The sequence below is a fragment of the Salvelinus fontinalis genome, chromosome 3, assembly GCF_029448725.1.
Source record: "Salvelinus fontinalis isolate EN_2023a chromosome 3, ASM2944872v1, whole genome shotgun sequence".
NCBI lineage: Eukaryota > Metazoa > Chordata > Actinopteri > Salmoniformes > Salmonidae > Salvelinus > Salvelinus fontinalis.
The window spans coordinates 22,781,701-22,797,408 of NC_074667.1; the positions used below are offsets into that span (position 1 = coordinate 22,781,701).

Consider the following 15,708-nt stretch of genomic DNA (forward strand, 5'->3'; position numbering starts at 1 on the left):
AATGGGTGTTGAGCGTTTATAAATTCATCAGTTATTATGCACTCTGGCACACTCAGATGACATGTTCTGAAATCAGATTAGATAGCCAGAGTGAATTTACGAACGCACCCCTAGGGATGGGTACACTCGAAATGGCGGCCAGTCCACTCATTATGCCACCATTGACTTGAATGGGGACGCTGGTTCTATTAATTATATTTCTGTGTTTATCTCTGCTGCCCCACCATTCCCCACCCCTTGTCTTTAAATGAAGTGCCCTGTTGAAAATGCATTATATCTTCACAAAATTATAACAATCTATGCTAGGCTTTTTTTCATCGACTTTGATAGGCCTACATCTCATAGAATACACACACACACACACACACACACACACACACACACACACACACACACACACACACACACACACACACACACACACACACACACACCAAAACAGGTAATGAGTGCTCCCACATCCCATGTTTAATATCCAAAGCTCCACCCCAAAATGTATCTCCCTCCCCGAGTCTAAATCAAGTAGCCTATGAGAGCGAGAAGCAGAGTGTAACTGGGTCCTATTCAATTCACAATGAATTAATGGTCTCTGCTGGAATATGCATTACCAAACATATTACACAGGCGAATGATGAGTTCCACACCTCGCAACATATTTAACAGTATTTAGCGATTCGATGAAAGAAAAGACGCACAAAAGAAATGGGCACTGGACGGCAATTTGCAACAATTTCAGTCAACTCAACCCCGCGAAATCCAGGTTATTGCGCCCTGTTCGTTGTACTTACATTGGTTTTTATCCAGCAGTGCGCAACGTTTAACTTGGAAACGGAAAACCGCGTCGTCTACACTGGACCTAAGGACAGTTTTTTCGGTTATTCGGTGGATGTTTTCTACAATAATTTGTCTAGGTGAGTGCTTATTCATTTTACCCGTCGGTTAGCTTTGCTTTCTTTATATTGTTCTAGGCAACTGTTTGGCACAAGAATACACCATTTCATTCACTTAAAAAGTTATGATTTTAATGATTACATAAAGGCTATTTTGATATTGTTGTTATTCACAGTCTAATATCACAGTTTAGGACTAAACTACATTACCATGTTATGTAGCTGCTCAACAAGCCTACACATACGATTTGAATAACGGTTTGTAGGCTATATAGAGGCAAAGGGAACACGTTTTTGACAAGCCCACCACCACAGCTCCTGCCCCCTTCTTCCCTACAATACCACACCGCTTTTGTGGGGAATAATTACCAATTTCCCCTCATGGTGTGATATTATCTAAAGTTTTAGATCATGGGTATTCAATCAGGGGTCCCCTAAAATATATATATAAAAGGGGGAAATATATATGTTTTATATCAAAGTTTGTATGAATACAGCTAGCAACAAACAGTATAAACGGATTGTGAATTACATACCTGCAGTATAAAAAAGGATAATATCTTCTTTCAAATGATGTCAACTTTATTACACAAATTACACTTACTGGAGTATCTGACAGGTTTTGTAAAAGCACCCGCAAACAGGCTACCAGTCAAGTGCCGCTGGCTGCAGGGAAGCTTTCTTGACTCGGACACCAACATATAGCTAACACATAACACACTTTTGGCAACACATAGCTAACCTTTTTTTTAACCAGCTTAATGCCTAACACACCTACAGTGTTTTTGCGCAAAACGGTACGCAGCATCATCTGGACATGGGTGGAAGAAAAGTTCAACATTCACCTTCTGTCAAGCCTTCTACTTATATAATTTGATGCATATGTTCGATTTATCCACACAGAAAGTTGCAGGGCAAACGCAACGTTCCATTGAAAATGAATGTACTTGGTTGTTTTTATGAACTACGGTTCCAGTGTGCATTTCTTGTAGTGGACAAATGTTTCGAGCTGTTACAAAGTCATTCATAATACTAATTTTAAAGGGGAAACATAGATACATTCAATATAATTCATGAGGTGAATCAAAACCTATGTTTAAACCCTTTCTCATGCCTTGGAAAAAAATCGTTTTACATAAAACACTACCTTTCTTTCCTTACATTTATGACAATGTTGTTTGTTGTTATATCATATACTAAGTATTTAAGGATTTAATCACACATTGACCTTGATCTGGTGAAATTCCTGGATATTGCTGTCGGACTCTTTTTTGTGTGTGGCGATCTCGGGAAGTGTACTGTAACCCGTGAAACCCGTTTTCATGGGCACACATCAAAAATAATGTATGTGATTGCAAAATCCAGTACTTCAAACAGAAAGAGTAACTTTAATATGATTAATGAAACAAAAAATCGATACTGTCGTTAACAGGATTATTCAATAATTACACATAATAGTTGTTTGATGTCTAGCTGTTTAGTTACATGGAGACATTATCCGCAACAGCTGATTCAGGAAAGGGTTTTCTGAATGACAGTCAAGTGATGAAGACCTTGTGTGATACTGCACACGATTTAACAACAGCCAAAGTGTGGGAATTCATGTTGACCTCGAGGATTAACAGAACATGTTGGTGTATATGTTGTTAAGGTGGTCAAGATACAGTAGTTAGTCTACTTTATAGATAACATTAAATTAATGTTCCTGAAATAAGATTACGTACGGTCCGTGTACCTTTTGTTTTCCAAGTTAAAACGTGAAAACGTCCTCATTATTCGTTTTGAATAAAGTAAAACCCCAAAAACGACTCGATATTTCGATGTTCAAATGTAGGTGGGGTTAAATGTGGAACGCCTGGTCAAGTACACATCCAACACTTCTTCTCCTTTCAAAGTAGTTCACTCTTCAAACTTCATTCTATGAATCTATAATCTATTAACTCATTGATTAATAGTTGCTCATACTGTGCCACAGTATCAAGATAAGGTAAGATTTCTCAATTTCTGCATTATATTTAGTGTGTATTAGACTTATTAAATGAACTGCTGTTACTGTAAACAGTTAGCTGACTGATATTAGGGTTGGGCAGTATCATATCATCATACCGTCCTTCTCTACACCGGGATTTACAGTATTACCGGTTTAGTACACAGGGTGGCGCCAAAAAAAGCCCATTTGGCATCTATAATCCAGAATGCTTACAAATTAGTAAAAGTAATAGCGAGTCTCCATGGAGGCTGCTAGCTAAATATGCTAACAAGACAGGCAGGGCAGACAGGCAATCCAGCTCATAAAGATAAATCAGACTCATAAAGGTAAACGCAGATCTAAAATGCTTCTTATTGTAATTTCTGCTCGGCATCAGACTCATTTCGTGCTTCAGTTGCACTTCTAAACTCCGATGAGAATTCACAAACGGGCATTCCCTCAGCAGACAATGCTCTGACTGATGCGTAGTTACTTTTCTCTGTTACTTTTCTGTAGCCATCCTATTTTTCTCCTGTAAAATGCATGATTTCCTTTAAGCAAAACATTTGGAAATGTAGGTGGTAACACTTTTTCTATGATAGGCCTCAGCATTAGAAATACAAAGGCCATCCATCGTTTTTGCAATGAAATAACTTGCTTTTTCATTGTAAACTCATCTACTTGTGTGGCTGCCAGCAAAAATAGTGTTGCACTGATGAAAATTAAGCTAATGTATTTTCTGTGAAGAAAAACTATAGTTGCACATCCCTGATCACTCTATTGAAGCAAAAAAAACACTGCAGACTTTCAATATATCAGCTGGACACAGCTGGACCGTTTTCTCCCATTGTGCTATTTACAAACAAACACATGACTGGCTCAACTGTTCTGGGTAACTACATAAGCTTCATCATGTTAAATAATGTGACAGGTGAAATAAGAACGCGATCTGCTTTATCTCCTAACGCATTGCATAATTTGACAGCAGGTATTTACTTAAAAAATAGCTACAAATATTAAAATGTAAAGGTAAACTTCAAAGATATAGTTTCGACGGTATTGACGGTATTGAAAAATACCCCGGTATACGGTATATAACATATACCGCCCAAGCCTAACTGAAATATCCTACATTCCTATCTAACCATTGGTCATCTTATTAAATGATGCTATTCAGCCAAAACAACAGTATCTATTGCTAGACTAGAGATATGCCCAAACTGAAGTTAGCAGTTGCACATCTAACTGTTTGGATTGAAACAAGTGTGTGTGCTTTCAATGGTTTACTGATTATAATGACTTCATTATTGGTTATTATTGTCAATGATTTTGTTGGCAGAACCCAGATGTATTATATTATTGTATTACATTCTTATATCAACTATTTAAAAAAAATATAGAAATCCTGTTGTTTATCTTTTATATTCTTCTGAAATGTTTAACACGGCTATACATGATTGACAAGTTGACTAAAGCACAAACAGACCTGGCTACTAGGCATGACAAAGAAAGATGCAGTGTCCATGTTTCATGTGACAATTTGAATGACGTGTAGATGTCTTGTTTTGCTAGGAGTTATGGTCTCAGTGTGTCTATCTATACTCTTATTCCTGTAACTACACATGTGAAACTGAAAGAAAATCATATTTAAATGTATATCAAACCATTTAGAAATGTTGACCCTGATGTCACACATTGCAATGACGCTGTAAGTGTGATCGAGGCGTAACAGCTGCTTTTAGCGAAAATGTGTTTGGAGTTTCCTTTCTAGCTAATAGGCTATGTTATGATGTAGAGAGGTCAAAATAATGTCAAACTATCGACCAAAACGATTCATTTTAAAATGTTGTTTACTTTTCCTCACCATTATCATTCACCTGATGATACTTTTTTTTCTTCTGCTAATGGTAGTTTCTGGGTCACCAGTTTGCCTGGGAAGGGGTCCCTAGGCAAAAAGATGTTGAAGGACCTTGTTTTTGCTTGTAATATCCCTTTCATACACAGACCAAAATCCCCAAAATTTACCATGCCTGCTTCTTTTTGCCTGTTTTTTTGGTATATCTGAAAGGGGTAAGGGGTAAAACACATGGCAAATTAAAATCCACCAAAGACCTAATCAGGATTCCTGCATTTTCACAGACCCTGTAATCAAAATACAGGTATCGGGTAAATTCAATAACACTTCCATTGTTTAACACCTGCTTAATTTAAAATGCAAACAGACCCCATGGTTTCAAAAAATATATATATATATTTGCCAGTTACCCACTGATATGTATAAAAGGGGTATACTTGCAATAAAGTGGTATTTTATTTGTATTTTACCTTTATTTAACTAGGCAAGGCAGATAAGAACAAATTCTTATTTACAATGACGGCCTACACCGGCCAAACCCGGACGACTCTGGGCCAATTTTGCACTGCCCTATGGGACTCCCAATCAAGGCCAGTTGTGATACAGCCTGGAATCGAACTAGGGTCTGTAGTGACGCCTCTAGCACTGAGATGCAGTGCCTTAGACCGCTGCATCACTCTGTAAATAAGGGGCTGTTTGAATCAGGGTCATATAAACATTGCCATACATTACAGGTAATACATCACATTTTCTGTCTGAAATTGGTATAACTGAGCTAAGAAGGCTATTTGCCAGATGTTCACTTTCTTCAGCAAAGCTTCTGATCAGTAACTAGGCTTGTACCGGATTGAGCATTTGTCATTATCCAGCTATTATTTTGTGATATATTACACACATACATATTCAGCATTTTGTGGGAGTTGGATCATATCTATTAAGGGGAAATTCAAATCCTTGGGTGAATAGGGATGTCATTGACTTTGACAAATACAAGAAGGACCCCCTCCCTGCTGTTTTACTAATTGGTGAGTGAGATTAAATAAGATGCAAACATGTAGCCAGGCCTACTTAGCCAATGCCCACAGCAGGTAACACCACTTTTCACCTTTCACTAAAAGATCAATCTTAGCATTCACAGCTGAAATTAAGTAACACAATTAGGCCTGTTCTACCAACTGAAATGGGTTTTTGTCTTAGCCCATCAAATTAGGTACTCAGGAGTTGCATTGTTTTTGTCCAACTAATGTTATAGGAATGTAGTGGTACCACAACCTTCACGGATCGAATCAACAACTGAACTTGTGTAATGTGCTCGCACTTCATACAGTACATCACATGTACACAAATGACGCAGTGCATTGTAGGCCTGTTATTGTCGCAATCACTTTGACAAGTGCGCATCGCTGCTGTGCCACGGCTACCCCATGCCGATCCTTTCAAGAACAACTATTGTCCTCAACAGCGTCATGGCGGCTGAAGATAAGAGGGCATGGGCTGTAAGGCATCTATTATAGTGTACTTCAACTCCTTTTTCTTTGAAATGACCATTAGGAGACCATCAGCAGAGAGGAACTCCAATGGTTTGGACTGAACTGAAGTATCATCTTATCACTCAGGAAGTAAGCACAGCCCTTGTACATGTACTGTAGGTTAATCTCATGGTAGCAATTGAGCCTGGGGACGAGGTTATATGGAGGTAGCTGGGTCAAATAGTGAGAGATGACGTACCCTAGACCTAGGTTTTGAACAGCTACAGCGTCACACTATGGTTGGACTAATCCAGAGAAAAGGGCATCAAGTTAGTCATGTAGGCCTAGTTTACAATGGGGCCCACTAGAGATTTAGCTGTGACATTATCATTAGGCCTATCATGTAAGTCAGGGGTTAGGTCACTTGTTGCAAATGCTCATTTCACTAATTGTCAAGGACAACCCATTTAGTCAAATCTGAGGGTCACCATATGGGCTGAGCCAATATTTTCATAGGGGCTGAGCTGAGTGATGTTTAAACAAATAGAGGCCTATATCAACTCCGGCTGTCACAGCGCCCCTTCTACCATCCTCTGAGGCAGGACTGGTTTTATGGCATTGACTTAAATGTACACGTTGTCTGACACCAGCAGGAAGGAAATTGCTTAAGTCTCCCTCTGTTTGCTTAGTTAAGCATTTGGGGGGGGGGGGGCAGAATGTGTGTTGTGGAGCCATTACGAAAATGTTGATTCAGTTGCCTTGTAGGAGTTGGCTCTTTTTCTCCCCCGTGGTGCATTTTTTTATCTGGTTGTAACGGAGACGCTGAGAGTTGAGAAGCAGGTACAGGTGAAACGTTTAATAAAACATGGAACGAGACAACAGTAGCATCTACACATAAACACAGGAACAATACTGACTGGGGAAAGAATCTAAGGGAGTGCCAGATTTAGGGGAGGTAATGGAGTCCAGGTGTGTCTCATGATGACGTGCAGGTGCGGGTAATGACTGATGCCAGGCGTGCGTAATGATGAATCCCGGTCCGGGAGGCGAAGGTGGAAATCAAGGATGATGTTGGGATCCAGAATGTCCTCCACCGGAACCCAACGCCGCTCCTCTGGGTTCATACCCCTCCCAGTCCACCAGGTACTGGAGCCGAACCCCACGACGTCGGGAGTCCAGTAGAGATCTGACGGCATAGGCTGGACCCCATCGATGTCTGGGGGGGGGGGCGGATGGGTGTTGTGGGGGACAGCATCAGCTAGGGGACCAGGAACCACCGGCCTGAGAAGGGAGACATGAAAAAGGTGAGACACAGTAGTCACTGTGAAGCTGTAACCTATATGTCACCTTGTTGGGGGGGAGGGGGGGGGGGGTCGCACTGCGGTGGTGGTCTGCCTGTCCCTTTTGACGGTAGACGGCGCACTGGGTCTCAAGTGAGCGTCGCTCCACACTTCTGCACGCCTGAACCACTCAGCAACCGGGGTCCACGGAGCCAGGGCCGGCTGAAAACCCAGAACAGCCTCGTCGCTGTCAGTATGTACTCCAGGTTCTGATGGTCAGTGAAGATGACTGGTTCCTTGGCTCCCTCCAGCCAGTCTCTCCAATCCACTAATGCCAACTTCACCGCCAGGAGCTCTCGATCACTGACGTTATAATTCCTCTCTGTGGGGGACAGTTAGAGTAATATGCACACGGATACAATTTCTGTCGATTACCCTGTCGTTGAGACAGTACTGCCCCCACGCCCACCTCTGAAGCATCCACCTCCACCAAAAATTATATCATTGGATCTGGGTGTTTGAGCAATGGGGCGATGGCCTCGTTGGCTGCTGGGCTCCACACCAACCTACGGGGGCCACCCTTGAGGAGAGAGGTGAGGCAACGGAGCTGAAATTCCTGATGAAACTGCATTAGAAGTTGGCAAACCCCAAAAACCGTTGTAACCCCTTTATGGTGGTTGGGACTGGCCATGACCTGACCGCATCTACCTTCTTGTCGTCCTTCCTCACTCCCTGCGGGCTGATTTGGTAGCCTAAAATTGGCACTTCTCAGTCTTGACGAACAGGTGGTTAGCCAGGAGGCATTCCAGGACTGCGCGAACGTGAGTGATGTGATCCTCCAGGATAGCCTAGTAGACCCCCTCCTCGATGCGGATGAGATTGTATGCACTTTGTAGATCCAGTTTGGTAAAGAACTGGGCACCGCGGAGCTGTTCAATGGCTGCAGGCACCAACGGGAGAGGGTAATGGTACTTCATGGCGATTTCATTGAGTCCTCTGTTATCAACACATGGATGTAACCCTCCATTCTTCTTGGCTACGAAGAAGAAACCAGTCGACGCAGCAGATGTGGACGTGCGGATGAAACCTTGTTGGAGCGCCTCTTGGATATAATGCTCCATGGACAGGGTCTCAGCCACCGACAGAGGGTAGATGCGTCTGCGCAGATTTACAGACCCTGCAAGCAGGTCGATGGCACAGTTCACGGGTCTTGGAGAATACCTCCAGCAGGTCCTGGTATACCTCCGGGATGTTGGTCTGAAGGGCAACCACAGGACTCTCAATCGACGTGGAACCACAGCGGATGGGGGAAGCAGGTCCTCCGGCATTCGCATGACCAGTCTGATTCTCATCCTCGACCATGAGATGGTGGGGTTATGGCGTTGAAGCCAAGGGAGGCCGATCTTGTGAACTGGTGCACTGGCGATGAAGGGGATGTTCTCCTGATGAATGGACTCCATGGTGAGGGTGAGTGGTTGGGTGATGTGTGATGGTTCCGGATCATAGTGGCCGATTATCGAGGGCTTGAACCAGGAAAGGAGCGGAGAGCGGGTATGATGATGTTAAGAGGGTCTGGTCAATAAAGTTCGCCACGGCACCAGAATCCACTAATGCTGTAGACACAATACATGAGGTACAGTCAACTAGTGTGATGGACACCAAAAAGAGAAAGTGATAAAGATGGAATACTTACTCCTTCCCCGGGAGGTGGAAAATTGCATGACCGTCCCTCTGCTCTTGTTGATCCCGGATTAAGAAATGCCTGACACCGTTGGAGCCCTCCTTGACCACAATACAGACAGAGCCCCGGCTGTCTCCGTTGCTCCGCTGGGAGGCGTGTGTTCAGGTTCTGATCCGGAGTGTTAACTGAGGGAGGGAGAGAAGCGATGAGAGTACCGGTGCTTCCGAAGTAGGTTATCCAGATGGATGGCCATTGCAATGAGTGCGTCCAAGGAGAGGTTGTTGTCATGACAGGCCAGTTCCAACTGGACTTCCTTGTGCAGACCGCTTATGAATAGCATAGAAAGCTCTGGTTCGTTCCATCACCTGGATGCTGCTACTGTCCGGAAGGTGAGCGCATACTCGGCAGTCGTCTGGTCCCCTGGCGTAATTGGAGTAGGCACTCAACCCCCCCTCTGCCCTCCAGGGGATGAATCTAGCTCATATGAATCTAGCTCACCCATCATATGAATCTAGTTCCTCCTCTCTCCCATTCCAACACCCGCCCAGTCAGCAGAGAAATAACCAGGGCAACCTTGGACCGCTCGGTGGTGGGGGCTTCCATCTGGTGCGTAAAGTAGAGGGAGCACTGAAGTAGGAAGCCACAGCATTTACATGGGGTGCCGTCATATTTATTCGGGAGGGACGAACGGGTATCGCTGACCTGAGCGGGTTGCTGAATGGGCTGTTGTGTTGGCTCGACTGGTTGTAGAGTATCCTCCGCTAGTTGACGACAATGCCTCCCGGGTACGAGACGTTGCACACTGCGAATAACTTCTTCCATAACCGTCCCCAGTTGTGCCAGCTGGTCATGGTGTTGACATAGAAGGTATCCCTGCTTGTCGACCGTCTGGGAGATATTCTGTTTTCCTGCTGCTTCCATTGTAACGGAGATGCTGAGAATCGAGAAGCACTTGAAATGTTTAGCAAAACATGGACCGAGACAACATAACAGTAGTGTCTACACATAAACAAAGGAACAATACTGACTGGGGAAAGAACCTAAGGGAGTGACAGATATAGGGGAGGTAATAAGTGAGGTAATAGAGTCCAGGTGTGCCTCATGATGACGTGCAGGTGCGCGTAATGATTGATGCCAGGTATGCGTAATGATGGATCCCAGGACCGGTGGTTAGTATCCCGGCAACGTCGAACACAGGAGGGGATGAGCGGGAGTAGACGTGACACTTTTCAGGACTGGACAATGTTAGTCTTTATGCTGAAATAAACAAAATAATTGAATAGCTAACTATTGTTGCTGTTTTGATTCCCCAAATGTTATCATATTTTATTTATTTATTTATTTAACCGTTATTTTACCAGGTAAGTTGACTGAGAACACATTCTCATTTGCAGCAACGACCTGGGGAATAGTTACAGGGGAGAGGGGGATGAATGAGCCAATTGCGTGTTGCAATTGCGTCTGTCTTGTTTGGGGTCATATAAGTCAAGTTGGGATAGGTGGAGCAGTTGCGGTCGTAGAGAGACAAATAGAGTGACACACTTGCCAGAAAATGTCCTGCTCAATTTCATGCATGCCACATATTAGATTGTTTTGCCATACAAGCGATATCCAGAGTTTGCCGTTTTTCAGCATGCCACTGTTGCTTGTGTCTCGGCGACATCCACAGTGTAAGTCAATAAGCCTAAGATAGAAGACCATTGTTTTGGTAAAGAGGGTGTCTGGCAATAATATGTAACGAGCATTAGCTGTAGAATGGTTTTGGTGAATAAGCAATGTTAAGGCAGTGTTTCCCTTAGATGTTCTTTTTTTTAGGCAGGGCAACAACTGCAGTAACACGCTGAGATGACATCAGTTGAAGGGGTTAACCATTCCTATGTACCAGACCTGGGTTCAAATAGTAGTTGTTTTCTTTCAAATGCTTTAGTTGCACTTGGACAATGGTGGAAAAAGTACCCAATTGTCATACTTGAGAAAAATAAAGATAACTTAATAGAAAATGACTCAAGTAAAAGTGAAAGTCTGTAACGGCAGTCTAAGTCATCCTCCTCCTCAGACGAGGAGAGGCAAGAAGGATCAGAGGACCAATGTGCAGCGTGGTAATTTTCCATGATTTAATGAACATGAAAACAATACACTATACAAAATAACAAAAGAACATACCGTACAGTCCCGTGTGGCACAAACACTGACACAGGAAACAACCACCATTAGGCTGGACACAGAAACAGACAAACTAGACACACAACATAGAATTCCCACCCAGCTCACGTCCTGACCAACACTAAACAAGCAAAACACATAAGAACTATGGTCAGGACGTGACAAAGTCACCCAATAAAATACTGCTTGAGTAAAAGTCTAAAAGTATTTGGTTTTAAATATACTCAAGTATCAAAAGTAAATGTAATTGCTAAAATATACTTATGAATTGAAAGTTACATTTTAAGTATAAATCATTTAAAATTCCCTATATTAAGAAAACCAGATGGCCACATTTTCTAGTTTTTTTTTATTTTTACGGTAGCCAGGAGCACACTCCTACACTCAGTCATGATTTATAAACAATGCATATGTGTTTAGTTAGTCCACCAGATCAGAGGCAAAAGGGATGACCAGGGATGTTCTCTTGATAAGTGCATGGATTTGACCATTTTCCTGTCCTGCTAGCCATTGAAAATTTACTTTTGGGTGTCAGAGAAAATGTATGGAGTAAAAAGTACATAATTTTATGTAAAACTGAAAGTTTTACAAAAATCTAAATAGTAAAGTAAAGTACAGATACCAAACAAAATTACTTAGTAGTATTTTTACTTGAGTACTGGATTTGGCTTGCCTGGCACCATGGAACCAATGGAATAGATTCAAAGGTGCAAGCCCTACCCATATAGCACTCCAGGCAAGCTCAATCAAAGTACTCAAAGTAACTCAAAGTACTTGAAAGAAAACAAATATTATTTGAATCGAGGTAGATAACATAACTGTGTTTCTATATGTTTGGCCAGTAGATTCAAGTTGACTCATTCATGTGTCATTACTCTGATATTGTTACTCTAGCTATGGTATGGTTTCCATGTGCTGTATGTTTTCATATTCTTTTTAGTTGTATATCATTGACTTAAAGGGCACTTAGCAACTCAACACTTTGAGAAATCACAGGGGAGCTCGAGAGTATATCTGAAAGAGAACGGTTCCCAAAAACTCAGTCGTCAAAAGAGTGAGCGACTGCATAGTGAATGGTTTATAGGAAAGTTAATCCTGCCGTGTAAATATTCCTCTTATGCTCGCCAGACATTTGGGGGCCCCTTGACTCGGAGGCTGTCTGATCTCTGTTAATGTCATCATTCATTGACATCTAAAGCTTTGCAATTCCCCTGTGCTCGGCTGTTTGTGTGGCTGCCTTGAAAGGGTAGACGCATTGTCTCTCTCGCTCTATCTTTCTCTCTTTCTGTCTCTGTCCCCCCCCACACACAGTTTTGGTTCAGACCGTTAGCTCAGTTAATTCTCAGTCCCACTTTTTCCCATTTAACATTTTACATTCTCATTCTTAGGAAACTACAAGGATCCATAATGCCTAATATTCACTGTATGTCTACGATTACCATCTTGCAAAGTCAGAAAAACCTGCTAACTCCCAAAAAGACACGCTTTCCACTGGACACAGACGTCAGTTCAACGACTAATTTTGATTTACATTCGGTTAAGTTGTCAACTAATCTGAAACGTGAAATCAACAAAAAAATGTCACCATGTCATTGGATTTAGGTTCAAAGTTGAGACGAAATACCCTTACGTTGATTACTTTTTGCATATCCAAACAGTTTTCCGTGTTGATTCAACGTCATCACAGATTTTTGGGGGGTTGAAATGACGTGGAAACACCGTTGATTCAAACAGTTTTTGCCCAGTGAATTCTGTCTAGGTACACTTGATAGTCCTGTCAGGCAGAATCAAATCTTGATTCAGTAGCTTATTTCTCAGGCATGGGTAGATGGATCCAGAGATCCTAGATATTATCCTTTCATACCCTCGGAAACCAAACACTTTTTAACCACAAACCCAAAACCCTCTACCCCAGCCCCTCTTTAGCCTAATACCTTCTTCGGTGGAATACTATCTGAACAACTAAATGTTGCACATGTAGTCTTTTTGATTGTGGAAAAATGTTTGAGTACACTGGAAGTAGACTGGGCTAGAATGGGTTTCCTGTTACTTCAGTCTCACCACATGTTCAGAAATGGCCTTTTCACTTTATTCAGATGACAACCTCTCACTTTAGGTTATTTGAAAATGATGGAAATGTCTGCGATACACAAAATTACAACAACTAATTGCAGCATTACCGCAAAAATGGAAGAGACAAGTGGAAGGGGGAAAAAGTAAGGAACTTGTCTGTCGGCCCTGCATTAAAGACCAACATTGGTTAAAGAAAATTGTAATAAATAGAAAAGTACACCAGTTTCCTCTACGACAGTGGTTCCCAAACTTTTTATAGTCCCGTACCCCTTCAAACATTCAACCTCCAGCTGCGTACCCCCTCTAGCACCAGGGTCAGCGCACTCTTAAATGTTGTTCTTTGCCATCATTGTAAGCCTGCCACACACACACTATATGATACATTTATTCAAAATAAGAATGAGTGTGAGTTTTTGTCACAAACCAGCTCGTGGTAAGTGACAAAGAGCTCTCATAGGACCAGGGCAAAAATAATAATATAATAATAATCAATAATTTTGCTCTTTATTTATCCATCTTACATGTGAAACCTTATTTGTTAATCGAAAATTGTGAATAACTCACCACAGGTTAATGAGAAGGGTGTGCTTGAAAGGATGCACATAACTCTGCAATGTTGGGTTGTATTGCTTCTACACCTGCATTGCTTGCTGTTTGGGGTTTTAGCCTGGGTTTTTGTACAGCACTTTGAGATATCAACAGATGTAAGAAGGGCTTTATAAATACATTTGAAGTTTGATTTGAAATACATTTGATTTTTGATTATAAATAAATTTGATATTGGAGAGAGTCTCAAGTCTTAAATAATTTCCACACACTGGCTGTGCCTGTATTTAGTTTTCATGCTAGTGAGGGCTGAGAATCCACTCTCACATGATACTCTGAGCGCAGCCCAATCCAGAAATCTGGCAGTGGCTTCTGATTATATTCAATTTTCACAGAACCGCATGTTGCAATTTCGATGAGGCTCTCTTGTTCAGATATCGTAAGTGGACTAGAGGCAGGGCATGAAACAGATAGCGAATCCAGTTGTTTGTGTCATCCGTTTTGGGAAAGTACCTGCGTAATTGCGCACCCAACTCACTCAGGTGCTTCGCTATATCACATTTGACATTGTCCGTAAGCTTGAGTTAATTTGCACACAAAAAAATCATACAGTGATGGAAAGACCTGTGTGTTGTCCTTGTTAATGCAGACAGAGAAGAGCTCCAACTTCTTAATCATAGCCTCAATTTTGTCCCGCACATTGAATATAGTTGCGGAGAGTCCCTGTAATCCTAGATTCAGATCATTCAGGCGAGAAAAAACATCACCCAGATAGGCCAGTTGTGTGAGAAACGCATCATCATGCAAGTGGTCAGTGTGAAAATTATGGTCAGTAAAGAAAACTTTAAGCCTGTCTTTCAATTAAAAAAACATGTAAATACTTTTCCCCTTGATAACCAGCGCACTTCTGTATGTTGTAAAAGCGTTACATTGTATTATCTTTTACCAGATCTAATGTGTTATATTCTCCTACATTCATTTCACATTTCCACAAACATCATAGTGTTTCCTTTCAAATGGTGTCAAGAATATGCATATCCTTGCTTTAGATCCTGAGCTCCAAGCAGTTCGATTTGGGTATGTCATTTTAGGCGAAAATTTAAAAAAAGGGTCAGATCCTTAAGAGGTTGGGACCAAAAAATGGACAGCTGTGCCATATAGATTGCAAAATAGTTGGGAAGACATTTTCGATGTACCGATTCCATGGCACATGGTTTATGAACTGACACGCAAAACAACGCCAGTTTCAAAACTTTTTTCAATTTGAATTATTATACAAAATTATTTCAACCATTAGAATATTATAAATATGGGGGATACAATCTTCCCAGCTCTTCAAATTTTGCTGTGAAGAGACAGAGTCATTAGATTATTTTGCTACTGTCCATATGTAGCTTGTTTTTGTCACAGGTCCAGGAATGGCTGAAGAATTGCAACATTTACCTAGAGCTAACTCTGCAAATAGCACTACTGGTTGATTTGAAAAGTCATAGTCAATCGATTTTTGTTAATCTTTAATTTACAATCTGTAAAAACTATGAGAATAGAAAGGTTCAAAACTTCTGTGAAACATCACAGCACAGTTGAAAAATATATGGCAAAGAGAAATCAAAAGGGGATGGTGTTAAGAGATAGATGGGAGAGGTTGAATGGAGCTGAAGGGTGGCACTAATATCAACAAGATAACTAATGTAAAACATACCCTGTCCATAAAATGTATATAGGTTCAGAACTTTTGGGAAACAGCACAGTTAAAAATATATGGCAAACCGAATGGACATC

General features: G+C 41.6%; 1 protein-coding gene across 2 annotated transcripts in view; it reads left to right on the forward strand.

Moving 5' to 3' along the window:
• Positions 1–550: 550 nt before the first annotated feature.
• The window catches only part of LOC129841193 (integrin alpha-5-like), a 58,396-nt gene continuing 43,238 nt past the window's right edge, over positions 551–15,708 (forward strand). For both annotated transcript variants that reach the window (XR_008757290.1, XM_055909354.1), the window contains exon 1: positions 551–911. Coding sequence is in view for 1 of the 2 variants with exons in the window: in XM_055909354.1 (XP_055765329.1) it covers positions 703–911 (209 nt within the window). In the remaining variant the exon portion in view is untranslated. The remainder of the gene's footprint in view (positions 912–15,708) is intronic.